The sequence below is a fragment of the Artibeus jamaicensis genome, unplaced genomic scaffold, assembly GCF_021234435.1.
Source record: "Artibeus jamaicensis isolate MK-2021 breed Jamaican fruit bat unplaced genomic scaffold, CSHL_Jam_final scaffold_847, whole genome shotgun sequence".
NCBI classification, from domain to species: Eukaryota; Metazoa; Chordata; class Mammalia; order Chiroptera; family Phyllostomidae; genus Artibeus; species Artibeus jamaicensis.
In genome coordinates, this window is record NW_026522057.1 from 28,825,641 (window position 1) to 28,852,993 (window position 27,353).

At 61.8% G+C, this 27,353-nt stretch overlaps 1 protein-coding gene and 1 non-coding gene across 5 annotated transcripts in view; both read left to right on the forward strand.

The window, feature by feature from the left end:
• Positions 1-27,353, forward strand: part of ACOT7 (acyl-CoA thioesterase 7) — a 78,717-nt gene that overhangs the window by 45,985 nt on the left and 5,379 nt on the right. For all 4 annotated transcript variants that reach the window (XM_053660568.1, XM_037154269.2, XM_053660569.1 and 1 more), the window contains exons 5-8: positions 994-1,108; positions 4,988-5,074; positions 15,822-15,938; positions 19,268-19,452. In XM_053660568.1, the coding sequence (XP_053516543.1) occupies positions 994-1,108; positions 4,988-5,074; positions 15,822-15,938; positions 19,268-19,452 (504 nt within the window). The remainder of the gene's footprint in view (positions 1-993; positions 1,109-4,987; positions 5,075-15,821; positions 15,939-19,267; positions 19,453-27,353) is intronic.
• On the forward strand, positions 13,645-13,777 carry LOC119055959 (small nucleolar RNA SNORA36 family). The gene has a single exon (XR_005083795.1). It is a non-coding gene; the product is annotated as a small nucleolar RNA SNORA36 family (small nucleolar RNA).

Consider the following 27,353-nt stretch of genomic DNA (forward strand, 5'->3'; position numbering starts at 1 on the left):
GGGCGTGCAGAGGAACCGTTGTAAACAGAGAGTCCATTGGAGGAAACTGGAAGTCCAAAGTGTCGTGGCCTCTCATTGGCTGAGCAGTTGCCAGGAGAGAAGACCCTCCTCCTTCCTGCAGGAGTGGTAGCCTAGAAAAACTTTTCCTGCTGGGTGTGCAGAGTACTTCTTCCTGTCTGGGGTGACTGAGGATGGGTAGTAGGAGTGAGAGCCCTCGGACTTTAATTTAAAGAAGGTTTCTGGTCACGGCTGGTCACGTGCTGAGCACCAGGCCGCCACTGCCTGTCAGTCAGTCCCTCTGGGCCCTGGAGAACACAGATGTTGAGACAGCTCTGGTTCAGCCTCTGCCCTTGGTTTCTCCCAGTTTTGTTTTAAATTTTCCATCACCCTCTCAGTTTGGTTTTGGTGTTGACAGACACGGCTTTGCATGGAGAGCTTGGGGGGGTGGGTCTTAGCTTTGGCTGCACATTCGTCGAAAACATGCAGCCTGTTCCACTGGCTGGGTTGGGGGTGGGGGGGCAGCAGAGCCAGGCTGTGGGCGTGGGGGCCACTCTGGGGACCTGCCGCCTGGGGAGAGCACTGTAGGTGTGGCCTGGATTCTGCATCCTGTGCCCAGGAACGAGGCTTCGGAAGGGATGGGGCGGGTGTGGGCTACTCAGTGGCTGAGGTTGCCAGAATGACACCATTTTAACAGGGACGAAGCTGGGAGCGAGCTGCGTGCCCTTTAGAACAGACCCATCACACGAATTACCTTACGTTGATGCAGCAAGAGGGGGAAATGCTGTGACGTTTTAGCTTCACAAAGTGTGAGAGAACTGTTGTGTCCACATGGGTGTGAACAGAATTCCGGGAAGAATAAGCTCTGGGGCAGGGTGGGGCGAACTGAGACTTTCACCCTCTGTGGCTTTGTCACCTGTACGCACCATGTGCTCTCGGAAGCAGGGCCGTCCCGGTCGCAGAACGGGAGCCCTGAGCGTCTGTCCACCCCCACAGTATGCCCGGCAGGAGCAGGAGCAGGAGGGCCGCAGGCGCTATGAGGCCCAGAAGCTGGAGCGCATGGGGACCAAGTGGCGGAACGGGGACATCATCCAGCCTGTCCCAAACCCAGGTAAGGCAAGGGTGCCTGCAGGGGCAGGTGGCTGACATCCGCTGGGACGACAAAGGTGGCTGGTTCATGAGCGTCCTCCTGGGGTTGGCAGGCAAACAGGTCCCTCCCCAGGATCACAGCCACTTGGGATGACAGGAGGGCTCAGCGGGTCCCCAGAGGAGCGCGCTTCAAGCCGAGCCCTGACTGTGAGGCCCTTGTGCCCTTGTGCCTATGGCTGGGGCTTTGCTGCTGGGCAGAGGGACTCCTGTTCGTGGAGACCGGCTTTTGTTCCCTCTGCCCCGTGTTTACTCAGGAGTGGGCCCCGTGGGCTTTCTACCTCACGTGAAACAGACAAATGGCAGCAGCTTTTTCGTGTTGGCAAGAAAGCTGTGTGGGCGCATAGCCTTCCTTCCCGGGCGTCGCCTCCCAGTCCTGGGAGGTCCGGCTTCAACTAAATGTCCACCCACTGTCCAAACAGCAGGGCAAGGGATGTTTTCTTCCAGAAAGGCTTGTTCTGCACCCCTCCCCACCCCACCCCCAGTCCTTCACAGAGGAGACGCTGGTGCGTGGACTCTCTCAGAGCAGGGCCTCTGGGCGTCCGAGCCGTCGGACACCCTGAGCCCTGGGGGTGGCGGGTCCTCCAGGACCCCTGTGCACAGTGACACATTCCATCTGAGCGAGAAGGACTCTGGAGAACGTGTCCTGTGCCTCTGCCTCGTGTGGCAGCCCGGCTCCCGTGAGGGGTGTCCCTGTTCCTGGCCGGGTTCCTCGCGGCGACTACTCCCGGGCCCTTCGCACCCCCCCCCCAAGACCCCCTGGATCTGCAGCTGCTGGTCCCTTTTAAAACCAGACCCAGGTTGCAGCTCTCTGTGGCTGTTGCCTGGCAACCCCTGAGGGGCCAACCTCATCCGTCAGGGGTTTCAGGGAGTCTGGCAGCTCCTTGCAGCCCAGTGCTCCTGACAGAGTTCTGCCTCTGACAAGAAGAGACACGGCTGCCTCGAACTCCCCGGTTCACGGCCGTCAGTGATCCTACCTTAACTGCATCCGGGTCATTGGCCGCCTGATAGGCCGTCTATTTTGAGGGCAGTCACGTCCATACCAAAATCAGCCTTTCCAAGCCCCTGGGTTTCAAACGGTGCTCACCTCCACGCCTGGCCTCTGCCAGTACGTCAGGGTCTTGGCAAGTGAGCCCAGCCCTGGTTTCTGAGCTGAGATGGGGCCCGACTCCCTGGGGTCAGCCGGGGCCTGCCACCCCCGCTGGCTGGTGGGCTCCGAGCTGGCCACGGAGTGCTGGGTGCTGGTCATGGGCTCACCCAGGCCCCCTCGTACCATTCCTGCCAGCTCTTGTGCTAGGGAGGGAGCGGGGTGTGTAGGGCCTGGGGGCCGGGAGAAAAGTGGGTTCTGGAGTCGGAACCCCTGCTGTGCCTCTTGAGTAGGGGTTCAGCCTCTCCGTGCCTCAGTTTCCTTAACTGGACACACAGGAAGGGGAGCTCTTTCTTTGTTTATGGCTGTGTCGAATGTCCCATGTTGCTACCCCGAGTACCCGACTCGGGTTTGTGCCATCATTTGGAAATGGCAGGTTCGAGGTCAGGCGCTGCCCTTGTCAAGGTCACAGCAGCTGCTGAACCTGAGAATCCTCACTCGTAACTCAGCAGGGGTTTACTATGAAGTACAAAGTGGGTGCTTCTATGGGAGTCTCCCCGTGTGGTGGGGATTTGGGCCCTCGGTGTTGTGGCCCTGCTTCTGTAGTAGGGAGCTTTGGGGCTAACTTCCAGAGAAGAAAAAGCAGGAAGGCTCCCAGGTCTGGGACTCGATGGAGAGCCCCTCCGCTGTGCAGTCAGGGTTCACGACCAGGGAAGGCAGCAGGGACACGGGTGCACGGCTGCGGTGTGGTTCCATCAGAACGTTGGTGCTTTCACTGGCGCGCACGCGGGAACATCAAGTCGGTAGCCATGGCTTCTGGGATATTTTAAGATGTCACTACAGGACTGTCGGGGCATCTCTTTGACTAGGTCATCATAGCGACTTCAAAGTTCTCATCCTTTGAATAAGTTGTTATTTGACACAACAAAGACCTTTATATACAATTCCCTGTTGTTTGAAGTTTAAACATTCTTTTATCCTTGTCCATGGGCTAATCTCAGCTGTCAAAGCAGTTCCTGAATTTGGGCCAAATTTGAGGCTTTTAGTTCCCATTGAGGCTATAAAATAGTTGCTTTCCTGTCTCTTTAGAGGGGTCACAAGGCCAAGGAAAGCGATGTGGCGGAGCCCAGTCCTCAGGGCCTCATTGCCCTTGGCCCCCACGCGGGGCTGAGGGGCAAGCCTGGGAGGCAGCCTTTGAGATCGGGGGTCAGGGCTGGCAGCGCCAGCGGGGGTTCCTCTGGTGGTTGGAGCACCCTTTGTGGCTCGTTGGGCTGCGCCCCACCACCTGCTCCCCCAGGCAGGGTCTGGGCCCCTGGAGCCCCTCAGGCTGGCAGCAGGCATGGCCCTGGTGCACCCGCACCAGTAGGGACTCACCGCTCCTCCTGTAGCACAAGGATCTCTGGTGTCTTTGCACTCCTGGGAGCATCAGGAAATGGGGGCGGGGCCTCTCATTGGGGTCGCACAGCCAGCACGTCAGTCCAGGCCAGGCCAGGCCAGGCCAGGAGCGCACTAGGGCTCCCGGCCTGGTGACACTGCTGCTTCCTGTACCCCCTGCACAAGGGCCCCCGACCTGGCAGAGCCCAGGGCAGCCCAGAGGTACCTCACGTGACATCAGGGCCTGCCTCCAGAGTACCACACGGTGGGCCACAAAAGGAGGCGGAGGGCAGGCTGGTGGCCAGAACCTCAGAGAGGGGAGCTGAGCAAGGATAGAAGTGGGACCCACCTGGTGGCTCTGGGGCTGCCAGGCCAGCCCCCGGCTCCCAGGCCGAGGTTTGGCTCCCTCTCCTCTCTGCACAGCCCCTCGGAGCAGGTGGCACTTCGCACACAAGCTCCCGACTTGAGTCTGAGTCAGTTGCCCTGCAAGGCTGGAGGACAACCAGCCTCAAAGTGATGCATTGAGAATAGTACCTGCGACCTCCGCTTCGTGCCCACGCAGGCGGCCCCACGGTGCGGATCCCCCTGGAGGGGCTGCAGAGGCTCCGAAGCGGCTGTGGAAGCTTAGGGGACGCTGGGCACTGCCCTCCTGCCTCCAGCCCCCAGCTCTGCCTGGGCTGCTCAGCAGCGTCGCTTCTTGCAGGTTTTCTGTCTCTGGCCAAATGGAGAGAGGACCTCTCTCCACCTGAGATGTGGCCCAGTGGAGGCCCGGCTGGCTGGCTGAGTCAGCAGCTCAGCGTTGCCGGGGTGGGGACAGGCTGCCCTTTCAGAGGATGCTTCCTGGGCAGGAGACACGAGTGTCCCCGTTTCCCAGAGGCTATGGGAAGGCACTGGTGTGTGCAGCACAGGGTCTGCTCAGAAGCCGCTAGATGGCCTGCACCTGCTGGGCGAGTCGGGTTGAGGTGCAGCATCGCCTTCTGGAGGCTGGGCCCAGCGCTGTCTTTGTTGGTTCAGCCACAGCACCGAGTGAGGAATGGGCTCGCCGCTCGGGGAAGTGAAGAGACCAGAGGGCTGGCCGTGGGAGGGAAAAGCCCGCACACATTCGGGTGCTGTGTGTCCCTGGGCTGGGCCCCGGACCGAGGGTGGGCAGGGGTCGAGGCTGAATCCATGGCGACGGAGTGGCTAATTCATCCTCAAAAGCCACCTGGATTCACCACCTGGGACCTGTTCTGCGACCACGGTGATTTTTAGAGATCCCAGGTCTAAGCTGATGGTCAGTCCTCGGGGACCGTGGCAACGCCCGGTGAGTGGGCATCGTCAAGACTGCTCAGCTGTGGGACTTGGTCTGTCCCCTGCCCTCATCTGTCTCCTTTGCAATTCCAGAGCCGAACACGGTCAGCTACAGCCAGTCCAGCCTGATCCACCTGGTGGGGCCCTCGGACTGCACGCTGCACGGCTTCGTGCACGGAGGTAAGGAGCGGCCCCCGCGTCGTCCCTCCCCACTCGCCGGCTGGCCCGGGTCAGGCTCTCGTGTTGGTGGCGCGCACAGCTGAACCTTTTGGAGGCTGCGTGATGAATTGCTGAGCCTGTTTTTGAGACTGGGCACGGAGGTTGGATGGAAGACTGTCCCGACAGAGGTCCGTGCTCTTAAGCGCTGTCTCCGTCCTTCACGTGCCGGGCCCCGTGCAGGCGGCACCGCGCACCCGCTCCCACGCACTCAGGACGCTGAAGCTGCTTCCTTCAGCACAGGCCCGTTTTTCAACGTGTATTTAAGGAATGTGCGCGATGCCAATTTTAGTAGGGATTTTGTGCCCACGGTTTTAAAAAAAGTCTAACACTTTTAGCAAGTCCCATGATCTCTCCTGGTGCATAGAATTCAGCAGGCGTGAGGGACAAAGCGGCCACCGCACTGGAACTGAGGATGCGGCCCCTCCCAGTGCCTGCCTCCCTGCAGCAGGAGCGCTGGGCACCAGGAGTGGGAGGGGACCCATTCGATGAAAGTCCTCTCCGAGCTGCCTTGGAGCTCCGCAGGAGAACTCGGTGGCTGGGCCGAGCAGAATTTGCTTTCATTCAGTCATTTTGCGCTGTGCCCATGGTTTTGGCACACTGCTCCCGTGCCCTGTATTCTGTGGTTTTCACACGTTGGGTGGCCTTGACCTGGAGGCCTAGCCCTTGCCCTGCCCCCGACACACACACACACACACACACACACACACACACACACACACACACCTTGGCAATGCTAACCTTGGGCTTCTGCCTTCCCCGAGTCCTGTGTGGACTGGGCAGAGTTCTCCTTCCTGCTCTTGAAAGTGCTGGGGTCACAGCCCAAAAAGGTCATTGTCGCTTCGTGCCCTCCCCCCATTGTTGGCCGTACACCTGAAAGGTGACCCAGGGACGTGTGGGGGGGATGCTTAGGTGTGTGTGGCCGTCGATACCTTATAAATGCATCCAGACGCCCAAACTTGATGAAAACGCTCAGTAGGAATAGGAACTGACAAGGCTTCTTGAACGGGATGAAGCACATCACGAGGGAGCTCGGAGGACCTTGCCCTGCACTCAGAAATAAAGGCAGGGCACCCACCCTCCCTCTCCACCAGGTGACATCATTTGGGAGCTTTCAGCCAAGGCAGCTAAACAGGAGGGAAAGTTGGGAGGCTCAGGAACTGGCGGAAGAGAAGGGAAGCTGCCTGTCTGTCTGTGCAGACAGCATAGTAACACACTTGGAGAACCGAGATCCTGTGATAAAATAACTCAGACAGTGAAAGAATTCAGTAAGGTAGCAGCACTTTAAAAAACTCGCCTGAAATAGAAAAATGACTTCTCGTTGTTTGGGGGTGTGTTCTGTTTGCAAAGGTGTTTATGTCTCAAATTTAAACTATACTATGAAACATTGCTTCTCGGTAATTTGGTGAAAAGGTGGCGTTTGTTTTTGGTTCCCTTCATTTGATTCCTTTTCTTAAAGGTCTTGCTTGTTCTTGTTCCGTTGACTCTTTGCTCCGACTCATTTCCTCTGGGGCTCTCCTCGCCCGGCCCTCCGCTGGCTGGTTCCACGTGGCCGGGACCGTTGCTGCCCACAGCCGGCCAGAGGCCAGAAGGCAACACACTCCCCAGGTCCGGGTGGCGGTGGCCACTCCTGGGAGCGGGAGGCCCTCAGCCTGGGTGGTTGCCAGGAGTTCAAAATTGTTTTCAACCGAAGTAGTCTGTGCAAACGACCCAGATGGCTCTTGACGGCGCACAGCTGCCCTGGTCCTCCCTCTGCTGCGGGCCTCCCACTTCGCAGCCGCGGCCGCTGCTGCTGGGTCAGCCCCCGCCACTCCAGAGCGTCTTCGGGTTCGGCAGTTCCAGGTGTCTGCCCTGTGAACGCACTCGTGCTGGGCCAAGTAGGGCACTAGGACTGCGTGGCTGTGTGGCTGCCGCAGCAGCTCCGTCATCGCCTCAGCCCGCTCTCGTGCGCCACGCCACCCACCCCCAGCAGCTCCGTAAATGCTTCTCTCGCCGTCTTGTCTGCCAGGTAGCTGAGGGTGCCAGCACTTCCCCGGAGAGATCCGCCCTTCGCACTCCCTCCAGTTTGCTCTGCCTGCTTCTGCGCCCTCTGCACTGTTCTCCTGAGACAGCCTCGGCCTCTCCCTGGGGCTGCCTGCCCTCACTCCGGTCCTCTCGTGGTTCCCTGCAAAAGGCAGGTGGTTACCAGAACCGGGGCCCAGCTGCCGCACTGAAGGCCCTGGTCAGCATCGGCTTCAGTGAGAGCGACGGGGGTGCAGGGCTGACGGGGCGGCCTGTGGTGTCGGGGGCCCAGGAGCCCTCCACTATGTGCTGCTGTCCCTGGGGTCTGCCCTCTGTGTGGTGCACGAAGACGCATGTCTGTGGCAGGGCTCCAAGCGCAAAGCCGCGCAGGGCACCCGGGCGAGGCCCTGCGCCACGCCTGCCTGGGGAGGGAGGGCCCAGCTGGGCAGGTGGGGTTCTGTTGAGTCCTGGAGTTACCGTGGGGGACGGGAGGAACCAGGGAGCTGTCCTCTGTCGTGGGCGTGGGAGTTTCTGCGAACCTGCCTGTGCTGGACATGTCCTGGCTGGCCCGGCATTCTCCCCCAGGACACAGAGGCGCTTGCGACGTCACCTCCAGTGCCCAAGGTTCAGGTGGTTCGGTGACCCGGGGCCTCCAAAACTCACCGCTGGGTGGCACTTGTCTTAGCAAACGCAGAGGCCAGGTCCTCCCACCCCACTCCCTCGCCCTGTGGAGAGCACTGGACACAGCTGACTGCCTCCCCTGCAATCCCCCGGGTCCCCTGCCCCCAACTCTCTGAAACCGTGACGGGGGGGCCTGGCCAGTTTGGAGCCTGCCTGCACCCTGCCCCAGTCACATCGGGGCAGGGGATGACCGCATGGCACAGCGAGAGTGGCCACTGACCAGCTGTCGCTTCAGAACGCAGGAGCCTGGGGCAAGCGTTTTCTGCCCTGAGCTGCCTGGGGTCTGAAATCGGGGCATTGGTCTGGGCCCTGGGCTCTGCGGGTTGGGGCGGTGCTGGCTGTGCTGGGGTCCCTGACCACCAGGGCACCCGGCTCTGCAGGTCACTATGGTGGAAAGAGCAACGGGGTAGTGACTGTCACGTCACTGGGGCTCCCCTGTCACAGCTGTCTAGGCAGATGCAGCCCCAAGGGGCAGCCACCAGAGGCCGCCTTCTCTCCCCTGGTCCCCACCTCCACCCCAGCACCTCCACTCCCTTTGTGGCTCAGCACTGTGGGCAGCTGTCTCCACGCTGGCCCTCCAGCCCTCTCAGCTGGCACCTGCGGCACCTGCTCCCAAGGCTCCCTCCTGTTGGGACGCCTCTGCAGTGACCGAAGCCATGGGTGTCCGGCCGCTCCTCTCCACTCCTTCCCGAGGCCTGGGGATGGCCCCTCCCAGCTTTTTGTCCCCTTTCCATCCTCCATCGGGTGCCTGGGCCCCGTCCTCGAACCCTGGGCCCCACCTGGTCTCCTGCTGCCCTCGGCCGGTGGCCCAATCGTTGGTAGCTCCCGCTGCCTCCTCAGGGCCCCCCAGGCACAGCTGCGGGCTCCCCAGCTTGGCGACGGACTCCAGCTCTTCTCTGGCCTCTCCCTTCAAAACATTCCAGGACCTGAGTTCTCACCTGCGCCGATGCTCCAGGCCTGCCCAGTACAGGGAGGCAGCCTCTCACCGCGCTGCGGTCTCCTCTGCCTGGGCTGCGGTCCCCTAAGCAACTATGCAGTGGCCTCATTTTCTTCAGGTGTCTGGAGAAAAGGCGGCCTTTCCAGACCACCTGTGTCACAGACCCCCACCGGACCCTGCTTACCTGTGTGCCGGAGCACCGACCACTCCCCGACAGGTGTTTCTCCTGGGGCCCGCCACCCCCACGGCCTGGAGGCTCACAGGGTGGGGACTTCGGTCTGTCCTGTTCTTTGCATCTTCCGCAGCACCAGGCACAGGGCCTGGCTCTGTGCAGAATGAGTGGCTGGGAAGAGTGAAGATGGCCCCTGTGTGGGAGGGAGGACGGCAGGACCGGGAGGGGCGCAGTGGGTAAGCCGCCACCGGAGCAGCGTGTGCTAAGGCCCGGGAACGCGGCTGAGTGTGACGCATGCAAGTGGCTGGCTGCCCAGCTTTGCCAGGACCTGAGGGCAGGAGTGGCAGGAAGGAAGCGCAGGCCCCTGGGTCAGGGGGCGGGAGGAGGCGGGAGCTGCACGAGCAGAGGATATCCTCGAGGTGCGGTGCAGGGTGAGGCCTCCCACCGGGGGCTCGGGGTCTGGGCTGGAGGGGGTGTGTGTGTACTTGGGGGGGGCTGATTTCACCAAAAGTACGGAACGAGGTACAGACGCTCCCTGCCAGGTTGGTGACCTCATTTGGCGGAGCTCCCACACGTAGACAGTGTGGCCGGCCCTTGGGGGGGAGAGGAAGCATGGGGACAGGTGGGCGGGTTTTCTCCTAGTGAGGAGCGCCTGGCCTTGAGGGGTCCGGGCAGCCGCCAGTGCTGGGTGAAGCCGAGCGTCGCTGGGTCACAGCAGCGCGCCCTCTGGTTCCTTTCTAAGAACCTCGGCTTTTGAAAACATCATTCGCTGCAGTGAATGCTTCAAAGAATGGCTTCATGTCCTAGAGGGGGGCGGGGGAGTGGACCTAGAGGGACCAGTCACAGCCCTGGCCCCTGCCCCTCCTGCCTGCCCCCGGTGGCTTTGTGTTCCCTGGTCCAAGGGCACGGTGATGTCTCTCCCGGGAACGGCTGTCCTGCCCGTGCTGGTCTTCTCGGCGGCCTCCTCGCCTGGGGGACACGTGTAGCTTGGGCCCTGCCAGCCAGTGCTGCCTCTCTCCTGCACGTTCAAAACGTTTTGCTTGAGGGGCCTGGTTGGCCACACAGCACGAGCACACCCTTGTGTACAACACGCGGGGGCGGCTGGTGTTGGTGCTGCAGCGATTCCCTTTGGCTTCCGCTTTAGCTGTGACTGTTAGGGACACACATGGCAGGTGTGCTTGTCCCCTGAGAGTCTTTCCTATTCCCCGTGACCATTCTTAAACATCACCCTTCACCCTGGACTTCAGTTGAGCCTCCTCTGAGGGAACTGACATCCACTGGGAAGGATCTTGGCCTTCAAAGAAGTGACCTTGACCTCACCCACCGCGAGTGGACTCCAGGCAGGCCCTCACTTCCCCAGAGCGGGGGTGTGAGGAAGAGCGTGGTCTCATGGCAGTTGGGGACAAGAATTCTCCTGCCCCACTCCCCTGCTGCCTCAGCCGGCACAGGGAAAGTGCTCTTGCTCCACCGGCGGTGGGCAGATTCCCTGGCGGCTTCTCCGAGTGGGAGGGAGAAAACCCCGCCCCTGGTTCCCCGGTGCTCCTGGCGCCTGGGGTTGCTGTCCACTGGGAGGGCCTCCGCCAGCACTCCCAGTTTTGACATCTGCCTAGAAACCCATCGTCTTTGCTGCACTGTGCGTTAATTACCCAAAATAATCCTTATTAATTACCTTAATTAGTGTTCCTCTGTCCTCGGTCCCGCCTCACAGAGGTGCCCGCAGGTCCGTCTGCACCTGGGAGGGAGAAGGCAGACAGTGTGTGGGGGCTGTTGCTCAGCCAGCTCTGAGAATCCCCCCCTTGTCATTAGCAAAGAGTGGGCTTATGAAAACAAGACAAACCTACTACCATGTAGGAGGCTGGCTCCCACACTCCGTCACTTGGGATCTGATATAGAAATGGGGGCATTTCGGATGCCACCCACAGTGCCGCCAGCACCCTGGGCTCCGAGCTGCCGACAGCCGCTTCGAGCCTGTGGGCTCTGGGAGCCCAGCCAGCCCTGCGGGCCTGGGGCCGGAAAGCGGGGCGTCTGCTTTTCAGGCAGTCCGCCTGTGTCGCTACCTGTGAAAACAAAAACAAAACCTGTAAGCAGTTGGATGTCAAGTTCAAAAATAGCTTTGCTACCCAGTGTTCAGCTTCACGTGAGTGCCCGGGAGGTCTTATGCTCCCTCCCCGTGACTCCTGAAGTGAACGCAGCCTCCGGGGAGCGCAGACCCTGCGCGGTGTGCGGTGACCCCTTACGTGGAGAACCCGGGTGGGGGGTGCCGCACGCAACGGGGGCTGCCCTTGGGCAAAGCTGTTCTCCGTTGTCAGCAGCTCCCGTGGTGCCCGAATGGGGAGGAATTGATGAGGTTTTGAACTGAAGTGTAAGAAAGGGAAGGGGAGCTGGATGGTGGCCCCAGTGTCAGAGGGCTGGTGGCTCCCTCTGGCAGGACAGGGGCCTAGACGGACGGAGTTAGGAGGAAACCAGGTGCAAGCCAGGCAGGCGGGTTTGCACTCTTTTCTTTTTTAACAAAATGCGGTTTTCTCAGTGGACACATCAGTTGTAATCTCTTGTGTCCCAGCCATAGACGCTGTGTTTTGTGATAATTTTTGCGAGCACGCATGATGGGATGAAGTCATGTGGGTTTCTAACAGTCTGAGCTCCAGTTGAGCTGCCCCTATTCCTTAGCGACTGCGTCTCAGAACCAGCCCCGCCCACCGACAGGCTGGGGGGCGGAGCAGAAGTCGACAGCTACTCAGTAGCCACCAGAGCACGCTTTGGGACCACACAGGACCGCAAGGGACCATGGCTGCCCTTCCCTGTCTCCACATCCACCGCAGCAACAGTGGCGTGCTGTTTGTGACACAGACGCAGGCGTGGTTTCCAGTGAAGCCTCTTTGCTCCTTCATAAATTCCCGCTGCCATGTCTCGTCCCCCAGCTTCCTCCCTCAGACCCCACACAGCCAGAGACCCCCTTTCCGAGGCACGCGAGTCGCCCACGTAGTGAGCCCCAAAGTTCACCTTGCTGTCACTTCCCCCGTTCCTGCCGCGCACTTCCTGGGAAGTGCTGTGAATGGAGGTGGGCGAGGTGGTCAGGAGGAGAGCCCATGGAGCCCCAGGCTCCAGGCTCCCTGTCCAGGGAGCAGGCCCCATGCTTTCCAGATGCCCGTTGTCCCCCACTGCAGCTCCCCGTGGCCAGAACCAACCCCCAATGTTACACAGACAACCCTGACCTCAGCCTGTGTGTGTGTCAGCCTTCCTGTGTGACGTAGGTGTATTGTGTCAGGTCTGCAGCCAATCGCTGCTCCTTCCTCTGTCCCCTGCTCCCCTTTGATGCGCTGTGGGCCCAGGAGGGGCTTCTCTTTCAACCTCACTGCCAACAGCCGAAGCAAGGCCATTTCGAGTGCCAGTTTTGTTTCCTGACAAGTCGCCTAGGCCACCTGGCTTTGGGTCTCGGTGGTTCAGATGAACAGCCGTGTCCTGGCCACGCCTGTCACTGAGCCGGACTGTTGCCCAAGTGCCAGCCCAGCAGCTGTGGGAGCTGCTTGCTGGTGTGGACCCCCCCTCCAGCACCCTTTCCTGACCGCTGTGTGCAACTTTCAGAGTTGGGCAGGGGCACGAGGACCACAAAGCTTGTCCCCACCTGGTGCTTGCTTCCATGTCACCCGTGGTGCAGAGGGCCTGGGGGCTGGACCAGGCTGAAGCGGGCCCCTGACCTTGGGAGCTCGCCTAGCTGCCCAGACCTGCCCTGTGCCTGCCCCCGCCCGGGCTCAGGGCCTGGGGGCTGGCTCACGCTCCGGCTCTTGCTCTATTATTAGTAACAGTGATGTCCCTTGTGGAATCTCTACCAGCATTTCAGATAAGTGGGGCAAAAATCCAGGTTGGAGCGGAATCGAACTTCTTCCATTTGTGTCTCTGTTCTTACTAGCTTTGCCTTTCAGGAACACAGAGAAGGGGCTCATTGCACTTTCTGCGTTTTAAACATTAAGTCCAGTTCAGACCATTCGTTCCCTTCCCACCTCCTTACCCTCTTCCCTGCCCAGCTGGACCCCTGAGGCGACGGCACACCTGCTGGCCCAAGCTGGCCACACTGGGTCCATGACCTTCCACCCGCCCCTCTCACCGTGACCTTGAACTCCCTTTTCTGTAGTCAGACCACAGTTAGGAATGCCACTTGGATCTTCATCTTCTCAGTCCTGGGTGCAGAGGCCTCTGGTGCCCTGTGGTCACGGGTGGGTCCCTGCTCCGCCCCGAACGGGTTCTGTGCCTCTGGACTCGTCTCTCTGTGCCTCCTACCGTGAGAATTGGGGACCGGGATGGGCCCACCCACAGGGCTGCTGTCCGGGAGGGGCCAGGTTCATTCATCCTCCACTCACCCTGCATTCAGTGCTGGTTGAGAGCCCACCCTGGAGCAGGCACTGGGGGTCCCTTAGAGAATGAAGCAGGGCTCCCCCTCAGGAGCTGACCTCCCAGCCCGAGCGTCTGCATGTGCTCCACCAGGGCTGCGGAGCCCTCGGAAGCCGCTGCTGCGCTCACTGCCCCTGCAGCCAGCAAGGGCAGGGGCCTCGGGGTGGACCGAGGCAAAGCTGCCCATGCCATTTCCAGCACCTGCCTCACCCGCCGGAGACTCCTTGTGAAGCACATTGAGACCCCTTGTCTCGGCCTTCTGAGTGCTGCACTGCTGGCAGCCAGTTGTCACCCTGCCCAGCCTGGCTGCCCCAGCCTCGGTTGTCCCCCAGCCTCTGTTGCCCAGGGACAAACCTGGCCCCTGCTATTTCTTCCTGTCAAGAGATCCACCTGTTCTGTTAATTAAACTTTGGGACATTGAAACACAGGCTTAGGGCAGATGATTGGATAGAAAGCATTGCTCTATTCATTTACCTCCCAGCCTACAAAAATGAAAAAAAAAAAGGAGAAAAAAAAGATCCATTTCGTTTCCCCAGCATTTCATTTGCACTCGCTTTAGACTGGACCTCCAGGTGACCTTGGCCTTGCTCCTTTGGAGACCCCGGGTGCTGGCCCTTCCCACGGAGACTGGGCTTGCAGTGCCCGAGTGTCCCAGCCCCACCGGCTCAGGCATCGCTGCCACCAGCCATCGGGGTCTTCCCCCAGGAGCAGTCGTGGCAATAAGGGAACAGAGGGACAGACACACTTTCGATCAGAAACACTAATTGTGACGATTAATTAATCCTGCTTCAACAGCAGCTTTGTTCAATGACTTTTTAAAAGATTTTATTTATTTATTTTTAGAGAGGGAGAAAGAGAGGAAGGGAGAGAGAGGGAGAGAAACATCAGTGTGCAGTTGCCTCTCGAGCGCCCCCTACTGGGGACCTGGTCTGCAACCCAGGCATGTGCCCTGACTGGGGACGGGAGTGGCCACCCTTTGGTTTGCAGGCTGGTGCTCAATCTACTAAGCCACACCAGCCAGGGCCAAGAACACTAATTTTAAAAACCAGACCTTTTTACTCTGGAGATGCTCGGGTATATGGACAGGTGGAGAGCAGCCCGCTGCCCTCCCGTAGCGTCTTCCGCTATATTTGCGCCAGGCTCCGGTCCTCCGCAGGAGCCTCCCTCCTTTTTAGGTACAGTGTGTTCTGTTCTCCCCACATAGGGAAGGGCTTTAATTAATCTGGTGTCTGGAAATAGATTTCTCATAAACATGCAGATTCCAGGCTGGTAGCCCGGGCCCCTCATCCCTGGGGTGCGGGGTGGGCACTGGCCAGGGCCCAGCAACATCCCTTCTACGGAAGCCCCGACCCCAGGCTCCTGGTCCCCGCCCAGCCCCACAGGCATCTGCCTCCTAGAGCCCTTCCTTAAACTCCCTTCCCTGGGAGCCCGGCTTCCACGGGTGGGCTGAGCTGGTTTTCTGCCTCTGTGGCCGTTCGGAAGCCCTCCTGCCTCCCAGGATGCGTCTCCGTAGCTGTCCGAGATTTTCCACAGCCGTCAGCACGGTTGGTGTCGTGCTGCTCAGTGGCCGAATCTTGGCCACTGCATGCAGTTCAGCCTAATGATAGGGCTTAAGATTTGAGTATGAAATCAGTATAATATTGGGTTGTACCGGGAAGGGAGCAAGATCGGGGGTTGGCGGAGTAGCACGCATGCAGTCGGGCCCCCTCCAGTGCCGCCTCCCGTGACCCCACACTCCTGGTCCTGCTCTTTCATAGAGCGGCTTCCCCATGGTGTGACCCTCATGTCCTGCGAGCCGCCCATTACCAGGCACCAACCTTCAGTGCAGAGCCACACTGCCACCACCTCATCAATTTCAGAGTGTTTCTGCACCCCAGCCCCCCGACAGTGAAACCACGTGGTGTCTGGCCTTTGCATCAGCTGCTCTCACTCAGTGTCACGTTAAGGTTGCTCCGTGTTGTGCCCAGTCAGGACATCGTTTCTTTCTTTTTTTTTTTTGCCAGTGATGTTCCACAGTGCACATGGGCCTTGCTTCCTTCTCCGTCCTGGCTGTTGGGAGTAATGCAGTTGTGAAATGTGGGAGCAACTGTGTGTACATGTTTGCGTTCTCTCGGGCGTGTACCCAGGAGTGGAACCACTGAGTTCTGTGGTGACTGTGGGGTGGGCCTCTGTGAAACCCCTGCTCCCAAAGCAGCTGCCGCTGCACCGTCCAGGCTCTGAGTCCCCCACGTTCTCACCGACACTTGGTGTCTGTCTGGCTTTGGTGCAGCCTCTCAGTGGATGACAAAACTTTCCCGGCAGGACGAGGTCTCTGTAGAGGTTGGGAAAAGGGTCCTCACTTTGGTACTGGCCTGGAACATCAGCTGGGGTCATTTTCAAATGCTCCCAGTGGCCTCGGTCCTGCCGCACGTTCTCACTGTGCGGCCCCCGCTGGTGGGTTTCAGGCTTGTTTTTTATGCCTCATTTCCAGGGTGGGAACTAGTCTTGCCCCCCACCCCCAGGTCTAATCTGCCCCATGCCTCTTCTCTGCGCAGGTGTCACCATGAAGCTTATGGATGAGGTGGCCGGGATCGTGGCCGCACGTCACTGCAAGACCAACATAGTTACAGCTTCCGTGGACGCCATTAACTTTCACGACAAGATCAGAAAAGGTAACGGAACCGTGCCAACAAGGTGCTGGGCCTTGCCTGCCGCTGCTTGGGCCCTGATGCCTGCGCACTGGCTGCGGGTAACGGGAAGCGTCCCTGAGCCCAGGGCTCGTTGATTTGCCTTTTCGATCTGGTGACATCTGACATTCCAGTGTGACTGGAGCCTTGTCCTGCTCAAGAGTGGCATGCACTCACCCTTTAAAATGCCCCTGAACTGAGCAAGCGGAGCCCTTTAGAGACCCCAGGCTCACAGCAGCCATGGCCATTGCCACCAGATTGCGTGGCACCCACTGCCTCTCCTCAGGCGACTGGCCTGTGGTATGAGCCGAGGTGGGTCTGTGCCCAGCAGCCTGCCCGCCCCACCCACCGGGCAGTGCTGGCGTTTGCTACTTTTCCCGACACTCATGAAGTCCTGGTGACCCGGCCCGAGTGGTACTTGGGTGCTTGTAGGGTTTGGGGAAGGACAGTCTGCTGCCCCGGTCCCCTCTGCTTTGCAGGCCCATGCTTTACTATGGGTGTTTGCCGAAGGCGTGGACCACAGTGTCATTGTAGAATCTGCCCACACCGGCGGGCCTCGTCCACCCTGGCCCATCCTTTGTGGCCTGTGGTGTTGTGTACCTTGCTGGCAGGAATTTCGGGAAAGAACACCAGGGCTCTTTTTCTGGAACGACTCCTGTGAGTCGCTGTTACAGCTTCCAAACCCCAGTGGAAAGCACATGGACTTTCCACGGAGCTGGCCCTGTCCAGTGTCACCCCCACCCCCATGCCCTTGGAGAGCTGCTGGCTAAAGAAAAGGCCAGTTTCCTGACGCCATCCTGCTTGTCAGCTGCAATTTGCTGTTGGTGCTGTTCCCAGAGATGCAAAGCTGGCTTCGGTCACAAAGGAAGAACTTTGGAGGCCCCGGCTGTGTGCCTTCCCTCCCACCTGACCAGAGTTTACTCTCCAGGGGGAGGTCTGGGGGTGGCTGGTTGCCAGGGCGACCATGGACTCGTGTCTAGGGACTGGTTTGGCAGCCTGGACAGCAGGGCAGCCGCTGTGGGGACCCGCTTCACACAGACCTTACTTTCCTAAGAGCTGCTTTTGTTCCGGAACACAGAGAAAGAGGCCTTCATTTTCAGAAGCCTCATTTCTGGCCGGCGTCCCAGGCAGACAGTGCCCTCAGGCGCTGGGGCGAGGGGTGCCCCTGAGGCTGGGGGTCCCAGCCCAGCCTCGTGCTTGGCCGGCCCGGGGGCCCCTGGGGAGCAGAAACCATCTGTGTTTCCTCAGGTCGAGTCTTGCTCTGTGGGTGAGGAGCTTGGGCCGCGGGGAGCTCGGCCTGTTTCTGGGCTGGTGCCCCAGGGGCCATCAGGCTCCGTCACGCCGAATCGCTGTTTCCCAGAGGAAGGTCCCCGTGTGCAGGAAACTGTAATTGAAAAGAAAGAGAGGCCCCTCCCCGCCGCCACTGACAGGTCAGAATACAGAGATTCCTTCCCAAAGCCAAAATGCTCAGTCAGCACCCACAGCCCAGCCCCTTCGCCTCTCAGAGATAGGGACACCCTCGTTCTGGCAAGTCGCAGGCTTTGACACAAGGCGTCTGGCTGCAGAGAGGTGCGTGGCAGCTGGATCACTCGGTGGGGTCGTTGAGGGCCCGGTACCTGAAATGGGGGCGTCCAGTTCTGCTGCCGCAAGGGAGAGACCCCACGGTGCACCCGGGGGCTCCGCATGGGACGGCGTGCCCGTGTCTCCGACGTAACGCCACTGGTCCTTGATTTCGTGGCCTTCCTTCCCCAGAAATGGCGGTATCCGGCCCAAAGTGCTGCCTGTAAGTATGAAGCTGAGTGTGGCATGGAACCTTCTGGAACTGTATCATTGGAATAACTGCTCCTGCTTTTAGCCTGCCCACACATCCCTAACAGTCACCGCCTCGCCCCGGCTCATCCGTCTTTTGTGGTCTTAGACATGCCTGTGGGCCTGTCTCCAAGGGGCCAGGACACGGGCCCCTGCAGGTGTTAAAGGGCTCCCGCAGCTGGCACTGCACGTGGGGAGCGGGTCCCAGTGCTGCATGCTGGACTCGGGCAGGGCAGGGGTCAGCCCTCCTGCTGGAGGCCCCCCGAGGGTTTGTGCTGCCTCTTAGTCCAAACCAGCACCAGCAGGGATGGTAGCAGCCATTCTGAGTCGGCCCCTGGCTCATTTCCTGCCATCCCCGCAGTGACTCCGTGCAGTGAGGAGCTGAGCCACAGGAAGGCCTGTTGGCCGCGGGATGTGGGACAGAGAGAGGCTCCAGGTCAGGGAGCAGCTGCCAGGCCGGGTGCTCCGGACCCAGCGTAGGGGGAGTGCAGAGAGTGCGGCTCAGGTGGGGGGAGAGGACGCCTGGGGCTGAGTTATGGGAACACAGGACTGGAGTCTCTGTCATGGCCCCTTGGGGCTACCGCCGGGAGGTGGGTGCACTTGGGGCCTCTGAGCACAGGTGGCTTGAGGTGTGCCTCAGGAAGACAGGTGTGCACTGCTCAGGGGAGGGCCTGGAAAGGTCCTGCGCAGATGGGGTGGCCAGTGAGCACAGGCTGCACGGGCTGAAGTGTGGACGGGGCCTCGGGGCATGTGGGACCACGGTCAGCGGTTGCTTGGCTGCTTGGCCAAACCAAAGAACGTGAGCCCCTCAGACCAGCCTCGGGGACCTTGCAGCCAGAGAACCTGGAAGGGGCCCAGGAGGTGACAGAAAGGTCTCCAGCAGGGCTCAGTGCAGCAAGGGAGCTGCCATGTGGCTCTGTTGGGCGCCAGCAAAGCCACAGTGTGGACAGTGCAGGCTGCAGGGACAGAGCCAGCTCCCGTAGGGCCATGGGGCCGCCAGCAGGTTGGGGGCTGCCCTGGGATGCAGGAGTGACTGGAGGCATTTTCCCAGCAGACACCGCCACTCCAGGGGACAGGCCCACCCAGGCTAGGGGCCAGGTGATGGCCCCAAGACCCCTTCAGGTCTGACGCCTTCCATAGGGTTTGGGGAAGGACAGTCTGCTGCCCCGGTCCCCTCTGCTTTGCAGGCCCATGCTTTACTGTGGGTGTTTGCCGAAGCCAAGGCGTGGACCACAGTGTCATTGTAGAATCTGCCCACACCGGCGGGCCTCGTCCACCCCGGCCCATCCTTTGTGGCCTGTGGTGTTGTGTACCTTGCTTTCCGTAGATGATAAGAGCCTGTCTGCTCACTGGGCAGGTGAGCACTCACAGCACTAATGTTTTGCTGTTTCTGCGTCTTAGTAGCTGTTAAAACCACGTGTGCTGCCTAACCAGGTGTCTTCCCACATCCTCAGTGCACTGGGCCCCTCCACCCTGTCCCCTCACCTGCCACCTGTGCCCTGCAGGGTGCGTCATTACCATCTCTGGGCGCATGACCTTCACGAGCAACAAATCCATGGAGATCGAGGTCCTGGTGGACGCCGACCCCGTGGTGGACAACTCACTGAAGCGCTACCGGGCCGCCAGTGCCTTCTTCACCTACGTGTCCCTGAGCCCGGAGGGCAGATCGCTGCCCGTGCCCCAGCTCCTGGTGAGTGGCCCCTCCCTGCGCGCCGGGCTGCCAGGGGAACCCAAGTGACATGAGCCCTCTCTGGGCCTCAGGGCAGGTCAGACGTGAGGGCCCTCGGAGGACCGTGGGGGTGGGACCGAATAGACTGGGCGAGAGAGATACCTGCCCGGGCTTGTCGTCGGCACTCCCTCTTGAGGGTGCACTTGGCACCCCGGGGCTCCTGCCACTGCTCATGTGCTGGGAACCCCCGGGTGGACCCCGGAGCTGAGCCTGCCAGACCCCCACGCTGCTGCGGGGCGGAGTGTGCGGACCCTGAGGCCCTTCCCTGCCTCGCCACCTGGCCAGACTCTGCCCTGGGTACCGAGAGGGACTCTCAGGCCCAGAGACAGACCCTGGAGGGCCACAGCCCCCGCGGGCTCGCCTGGCCGTGGCTAGGGCTCCGCGCTTTTGGTCTTGGATGACCAGGATCGAGTGGCTGCGTCTGGGCTGCGTGGGCGTGGACTTCGAGGACGGCTGTGGGGTGGGCGGCCTTGCCAGGGCTTCTTCAGTGGCAAACGCAAGGTTGGGCTCCTGGGCTCCCGCCTCCCCCGACACCCCCCACTGCCTCGCCTGCATGGCCCTGGGGCCACCACAGCCTCCCGGGCCCTGCCTCCTCCGCACTCCCACACCGCGTTCCTCCGAGCGCCAGGCTCTGTCTCCCGCAGCTGTGGGGTCCCGTCACCGCCCTGCCCAAAGCTTCTGGGGTCCTGGTGCATTTAGCATAAAGTCCAAGTCCCTGCCACCCACCCAGCCTGCTCCCCACCACGTACAGCCTCCCCGCTGCTCGGGCCTCCTGCCCCACTTGGGGCCAAATCAGCACCACAGTCTGGGCCTGACGTCACCTCCTCAGAGGAGTGCCAGCCCCCATCGGGCACCCCAGTGGCCCCCGTCTCCTCCCTGCCCTGCTTTCTCCAGAGCCCCACCCACTGCCACACTCGGGGCGGCTGATCAGTAGTCGGTAGTCCGTCCGGCCCCTGGACCGAGAGCTCTGAGGCCCGGAGAGTGTTTGCTCCTAATGAGTCGCTAGGGCTTGGAACAGCCTTGGCAGGTAGTGGGAACTCTGAAAAAGACGCGTGCATCCCACTGTGTGTAAGGCCTGGCCAAGTCTGGGAGTAGACAGGCTGTGTGGGTGCGCCTGGCAGGTGGCCTCCCGGCTGGCAGCCCCAGGGGATGTGCTGCCAGGGCGTGGGCGGCCCCGGGGAGATGGGGGCGGGGTGCCAGGCTCAGTGCTGGAGGGCTGGAGCCTGGATCCCAGCAACTTGGCCCGCCCGACACCGCGGGAGCCAGAGGCGGCCAAGCGTTGAAGGCACCCGCCCGACACCGCGGGAGCCAGAGGCGGCCAAGCGTTCAAGGCACCCGGTCGCTGGGTGTTACGTGAGTGGAGGAGGAAGGACTCTGGCAGATGTCCCTTACATCCGATGCTGCTTCCCCAGTGGGTCCCACGACCTCCTCCCCAGGGCAGTCAGGGAAGCGCCCTGCCTGCAGGTCTGGGCCCTCTGTCCGCTTCTCTCAGCCACTCTCCCCCGCCCCCATGACAGGGGCAAGTACCCCCAGACTGCAAGGCCAAGGTTCCTGTGGAAGGCCACACAGGTGGTTGCTCAGAGCCTGGGTTTGGATCCAGCCGTGACTCTCCCTGGCTGGGTGGAGATAGCCTCTGTTCTGCTGCCCGTGAGGTCTCCTGGGACCAGGCTGTGTCTGCCACCAGGGCAGCTCCCCCAGGGCCCAGGAACCCGAAACTCCAAGCTATAGGGGGAGCGGAGCGGCCTGGGCAGAGCAGGGTCTCCAGCACTTGCCGCCTTGGTGGGGGCAGCCCTGCAGGCGCTGAGCCCCGCCTCCAGAAGTACCTGTGCCCCTCCCCCCACCATGCCAACCCTGCGCCTCCTGAGGAAACACTTGTGCCAAATGCTTGTGGGCCACCAACCTGTCGCCCCTAAGGTCTCACTTCCTGCCACAGGCGAGACAAGGCCCCCACTGCCGCTTAGGAGGCTAAGGCTGACCACCTGGCCGGCCGGCCTGCGGCCGGAGGGGGTTGTCTCCCAGTGGCAGCTGAGGCCCCCAGAGGAGCCTCCTGGGAGCCGCTCGCCCACCCTGCTCCTTCTGGGGCCTCGACAGGCCCTGGGCGGTGGGTGGGCCGATGGGCGTCCTCGGGCCACGGGGCAGTGGGGCCCCTGCCGTGCTGAGGAGCCTCAGCTGTTGGGGGACCCTCTCTTGCCCCTGTGGGACCCTCTCTTGCCCCTGTCCCTCCTCCCCTTGCTTTTCCTGGGGCTCCCTTGAGTCAGGGGCAGATCCTGAGACGGGGCGGTGGGGGGGGGCCGGGGCTGCACAAAGGAGGGGTGTGAGCCAGGCCTTGGGGGATGAGGGGCTCCACCAGGCTGGAAGGACGGCAGGCGGGAGCCAGGAGCCTTCCTCAGGCAGGCAGGGTCCCGCTGCCTTTCACACATGCCTGCCGCCTGGCCAGCACAGCTCCGGGTCCTTCCCGGTGAACCTGGGACCTGCCGCAGCATCGCCTCACCCTGCCTGGGGTCTGGGCTCTCCTGTCGGGCTGGGCCCACTCCCTCAGCCTCCCCCTTTCCCTCCAGCGCCTGCCCCTCACCTGCCTCCTGTCAGAGGCTCCTTCCTCCCCACAAGCTCCCCTTCCGGGCCAGAGTCACATGGTGAGCCCAGGGGGCTGCCCTGGGGGGTCTGCCTTGCCACGGGACAGGGCGCCTCTCCCACAGGCCACTCCTCTTCCTGCCCCACCACCCAGCAGCCTTGGCAGGATGGCCCCCACCCGCCCCATCCCTTTGGCTGGTGCTCACGCACCGTCCCCCCCAACCTCCCTGGCCATGACCTTTGCACCAGGTCTCTCCGGGCCTTGGACCACTTCTCGGAACCCTGCCTGCCCCTAGGCCTTCAGATGCAGGCCTGCTGGGGTCTCTCGCAGACCTCGTCTCGTCTTATTCTGGACTGTCACAATGACCCTGGGGCATCTGTTAGCAAGGCTGCCTGCCACCCCCTGCTACATCTCTGACCTGCATACTGAAGTCCCGCCACCCACAGGAATCCTTGACCGATTTTCTCCTGGCCTCCGGCTCTAGCAGGGTGGCCAGGCCAGACCCCTGGACATTCCGTCCGTGTCCTACCCGCCCTTCCCTGCCCTTGGCAGGATGCACTGGCCCTTGGTGATGCCTGGGCTCCCTTGACCCGGACTCTGTTCCACCCCAGCTTGGGCGCTTGGGCCCATGTCCCACCCCTGGACGTCCACTCCCCCACCGACTTGGCCAGCTGTGCCTTGCTCTGCAGGCCCCTGCAGGTGCCTCGCAGACAGTCTGTCCCAAACCGAGCTTACTGTCTCCCCCCGACACCGTCCCCCCGAGAAAAAATTTCCCCTCCTCATGCGTCCTGGGCCTCCGTGAGCCTGGGAACTGGCTGGCTCCTGGCTCCTGCACAGCCCCACACCCAGTGTCTCTACTCCCCTCCCTGCTGCTGGGTCCCGCTCGGCCCGCAGCCCCCAGCCGTCCTCTGTCCTCCACCCCTTCTGCCCTAGAACCAGCGCGGCACCTGCCGCCAGTGAGTTAGCCGGACCTGCCCTTGGCACGGGCCCAGCCACGCCCCATGCTGGCCCCCCCTTCCTGCCCTGGGGCCTCCCACTCTTCTGCCCGGACCCCTTCCCCGGATTTGCCCCCGAGCCAGCGTCTTCCCCGGTTTCTCAGATGTTCGCTCCGTGGAGGCCTTCCCCTCGCTGCTGCCGGGTGCTGGCGCAGAACGTGTTCAGGGAGTGCCGGGGAGCAGTCCCAGGTTTGCCCGCCTTGCCAGCCGCACCTCCACCAGGACAGCCGGACAGTCCCCCGAGGCCCCTGCCCCTGCCGTGGACCCTGCCGGTGCTGTCTGCCCACACGTGCTGGTCTGTGATCCGTACACGCCACTACGGGCGGGCGAGGGTTCTAGGAACTGAGGTATATCAGGGCTCCGTGACTGTCTTTCTCAGACCCCCCCTCGAGAGCTCGTGCCCTGCCAGAGGGAAACAGTGCCTGTTAGATGGTGGCAAAGGGGACAGCAGGAGCCGGGAGGGGGGTGTTTTTGGAGGAAAGCAGTTGAAACTTAAAAGTTCCTTTTAAGGGAGTGAAAGGGTGCATTCCAGTTGGGCCTGGAGTTGGGGGGAGAGGGAGCCGGTTCTGAGGACCACCCGGGTGAAAGGACTGAAGAGAAGGGGTGGCCAGGTGCCTGCGGGGCCCCCCAAATGGGTGAAAGACCAAAGGCAGCCAAGGAGCCTCAATGTGCTCGTTCTGGAAAGGCTGCTACTGAGTGAATGTGGTTGCCTGAGTCTTCGGACCCGCCTGCGGTGCCGGCCGTCGCCATGAGGGGTGCCACCCCCCCTTACTCACCCTAAAACTCCGCCAGCAGGGAGACTAGGGCCCCAGCCGGGAGGGTCGGGGGCTCTGGGATGAAGGCCCGGTGCCCCTGGGCGTGGGCTCCTGAGGAGCGGCCTGTGGTCAAGGCACCGGTGCAGGGGGACCCACGTCCTTCACGGAGCCTGGGAGCCGTGTGCGCCCTGGGATGGGTGCCAGAGCAGGAGGAGGTGCTGGGCATGGCGTGTGGGGGTGTGGGGGCCGACACCTCAAATGAAGGCCCTGGGGACTGAGTCCCTTGGGTGGCAGCGGCCACACCTGCCTGCTGGCTGGCTTCTGTCGGCCCAGGCTGCGGTCTCTCACCAGTTAAAGGTGGTCTTGGGTTCCCCACTGCGGGGCCCTGGGGCCCACCCAGGCTGATAAAAATGGCTGCCAGGTGGGGGAGGACGGCCATGCCCCAGGGCTGGGTGTGCAGCTCCACCCCGACCTCCGTGGCGCTGACACACGTCTGTGTCTCGGAGCACACACGTGTGGCGCGCAGCCTGCGTGCGTGCGTCCTCAGTGGGGCCCGGCCCTCCTCCCCTCCCCACCTGCCCTTGGTCCACGGTTCTTCAGCCTCCTGTCTATTTTTAGCTCCTGTCCCCGGGGCCAGCAGACACGGAAGGTGGCAGCGGTGGCAGCGTTGCCGTTGGGAGTATTTCTTGAATATTTTATGCTGGGAAGGGCCTTTGTGCCTCGGCCCAGGGCTGCTAGCCCTTTCCAGGTTAATTATTAGGAGAGAGGAAGGCAGAGTGTGAGCCAGGCCTCGGGCCTGGACACCACGCCCAGGCTGCCAGCCCTGCCTCCCTCTGGAGGCCTCCCTGGGGGCGTGCCCTCTGACCTCAAAGGTGGGGGACAAGCCCCAGACCTCTGACCAGGGCTGGGAAGTGGCCTGTGCAAAGGGACATGCGGAAACTGTCATGGTGTCTCCCTGGGGACCTGGCACCCCCAACGGGGGTTTGTTTCATTCAGCCCAGGTGTGGGAACCCTCTGTATCTCCAGAAAAAATGTGAGAGCCACTTGTGTTGGAGCCAAAGCAGGTGCCACCCGGGGTGCAGCACCTGTCACCTGTCCCCCATTCAGATGTGGCTGCCGTAGCCCCTGAAGGTCCCCGGCACGTGCGAGGGGTGGGGGCAGTGTCCTGGCCGGGTGTGAGGAGGGAGTGCTCACATAGTGGGCAGGCGTCCCCCCCCCCGCCCCCTGTGGCACCAGCAGAGCCCCCAGCCCTTCGCCAGCACGTGCGGGACTCAGGTTCCATAAAGCAGCGGCTTCCGTGGGTCGTCTGTCTCCCTCGGTCAAGGCCCGACTGCTTGGCCATGTTTCGTGGGCGGAGCTTTTAGGAAACAGGCTGCCTTTGCCCCAGAAAGCCCCAGCCACAGGGTGAGCCTGGCTGGTGCTCAGACCTCGCCTGGTGGCCAGGGACCTGGACCCAGAGGGTCAGTTTTAGGCACTGATATGCGAGCAAGTGTTTTTCAGGTTAGAGCCCGAGGCAGTGAGAACGTCCATCGGGGTCAGCGGTGCTCTCGCCGTCCTCTCAGCAGGGGTGTGCGAGATCAGCGAGGTCCCCTGTGTGCTTCTTTCTGTGCTCCTCAGGTGCGGGGGCCTCCACGGGGCATCCCATCCAGCCTGGGAGGCTTTGAGTGAGGGTCCTGGCCGAGGTTGCTCAGAGCCACCCCCTGCCTCCTGGGAGGGGCCCACGGGGTTGGGAGTCAAGTGGGTGCCGCAGGGAGACAGCCCGCTCACAGGGAGCTGCTTCTCCGCTGTTGCACCCGTACCCACAGGCTGGCGACCAGAACACGGAGTGGGAAGTGGCCCAAAGCCAAGTGGCCACCGCGGGCACAAGGAACCTACTCCTGGGCCCGGGACCCCTTTGCATTCCTGAGCCTCAGTTTCCCTACTGGCACTGCCACAGGTTGGCAATTGCTCTCTGCAGTCGGTCTTCACGTGTCTCAGTGGCGATGGCCTTTCAGTAGTGGTCAGCTCTCGTTCCCCAGGGCCTGAGCTGACGCAGGCACATGGCATGGACAGGCCCGGGGCCCTCCTGAGCGCCCCGTTGCTCAGACGAAGCATCAGCAGCGGGGTGGCCAGCACCTCTCCTGACCACACAGCCAGGCCAGCTCTGCACACCCAGCCAAGCCCAGGATGTAGGACAGCTGGTGCCCACTCGGGTCTCATCCTGGACACTCGGCGGGTGTGGGGGGACTTCTAATTGCTCCTACACTTAACAAATTTCAGTCACCCTTGAATGCGGTGGGATTGAAATCTCTGTCCCTGGAAGGGCTGTGGAGCCCGATTCACAAGCAAAGCTGGGCTCCCGCCACCCCAGCTGCCAGGGTGTGGGGAGAACTGTAGCTGGAAGGATCATGATACTTCTCGACCAGTATTCTCTCTCCCTGGGTCTGGGATGCTAAGCCGAAAGTCTGCCTTGTGATGGGAACATGCCAGAACCCTGAACTGCCGCTGTCACCTGAATGGTTGGTACCTGGGCACTTCCAGTGGCCCGTGAGTCACCCCTCCCTGGAACCAGGGTGTGGCCACCACAGGGAGTGTGGACGTGGACAAGACAGCATCCCCGCCAGCCCTGCCCCCACCTCGGCTCTTCCAGGAGCCCAGACTGCCCCCCGACCGACTCAGCTTGTCCAGGATGCAGACGTCCTTTGAAGACCCGCCATGTCCCCAACAGTTCCATGCCGGCCGTTCTGCCAGAACAGCTGGAGCTTTGAAAACCACCCAGTTGGTGTCTCGGGAGAGACGGCGCCGGGCGCCAGTGACCGGGCGCTCGATAGAACCGTGGCAGGTCTTGCACTTGGAGTGTTGGCCTCTGGCTGTTTGAGCAACGTGTCTTTGATTACATGCCACTCCACTATTTTGATTTTTCCAGAACGTGAAAACCTGGGGCCCGGCTCTCAGGGGCACTGTTAGGCTTGACCCCGTGTGGTGCCAGCAGGCAGCCGCAGGCCTGCTGGGTCCTGGGTCGGATGCGGCGCTGCCTGGGCGTGGTGGGACCAGCTGCCTCTTCCCCGTGCCCTTCTCCGGGGGGTGGGCACGGGCCGTGCTGGAGTGGCTGTCTGTTGAGCCAAACCACTGGTTTTGAATCATTAGCACAAACGCCAGACCAGAGTGAGTTGAGGTTTTCCTGCCTTGACCTTCACTTGTTTGATCATCTATTCATGTAGCAAATGCTTCCCAGCCTGCACACACACACACACACACACACACACCGCCCCAGGTACGTGGCCGGCCATGGATGGGCCAGAGACTCACGTGGCCAGGCCCCGCCCCTGGGGAGGGCTCAGCACTCATGGGTGTTGTTTGGGGGCTGAGCTGGTGCTGCTGCATGAGGGGAGCCCCTGGCCAGGCTGTCTCTGCCCTCATAGCAACCCCGTGATTGGAGCGTCAGCTTCGCCCGCCCTGGTGACACCGCCCTGCAGGCACATCGAGGGCTCAGGAGCCCAGGCCTGCACTGCTGGGAGCCCGCAGGGTGGGGAGGTCCTGGCCCAGCCTCGCTGAGCTCGG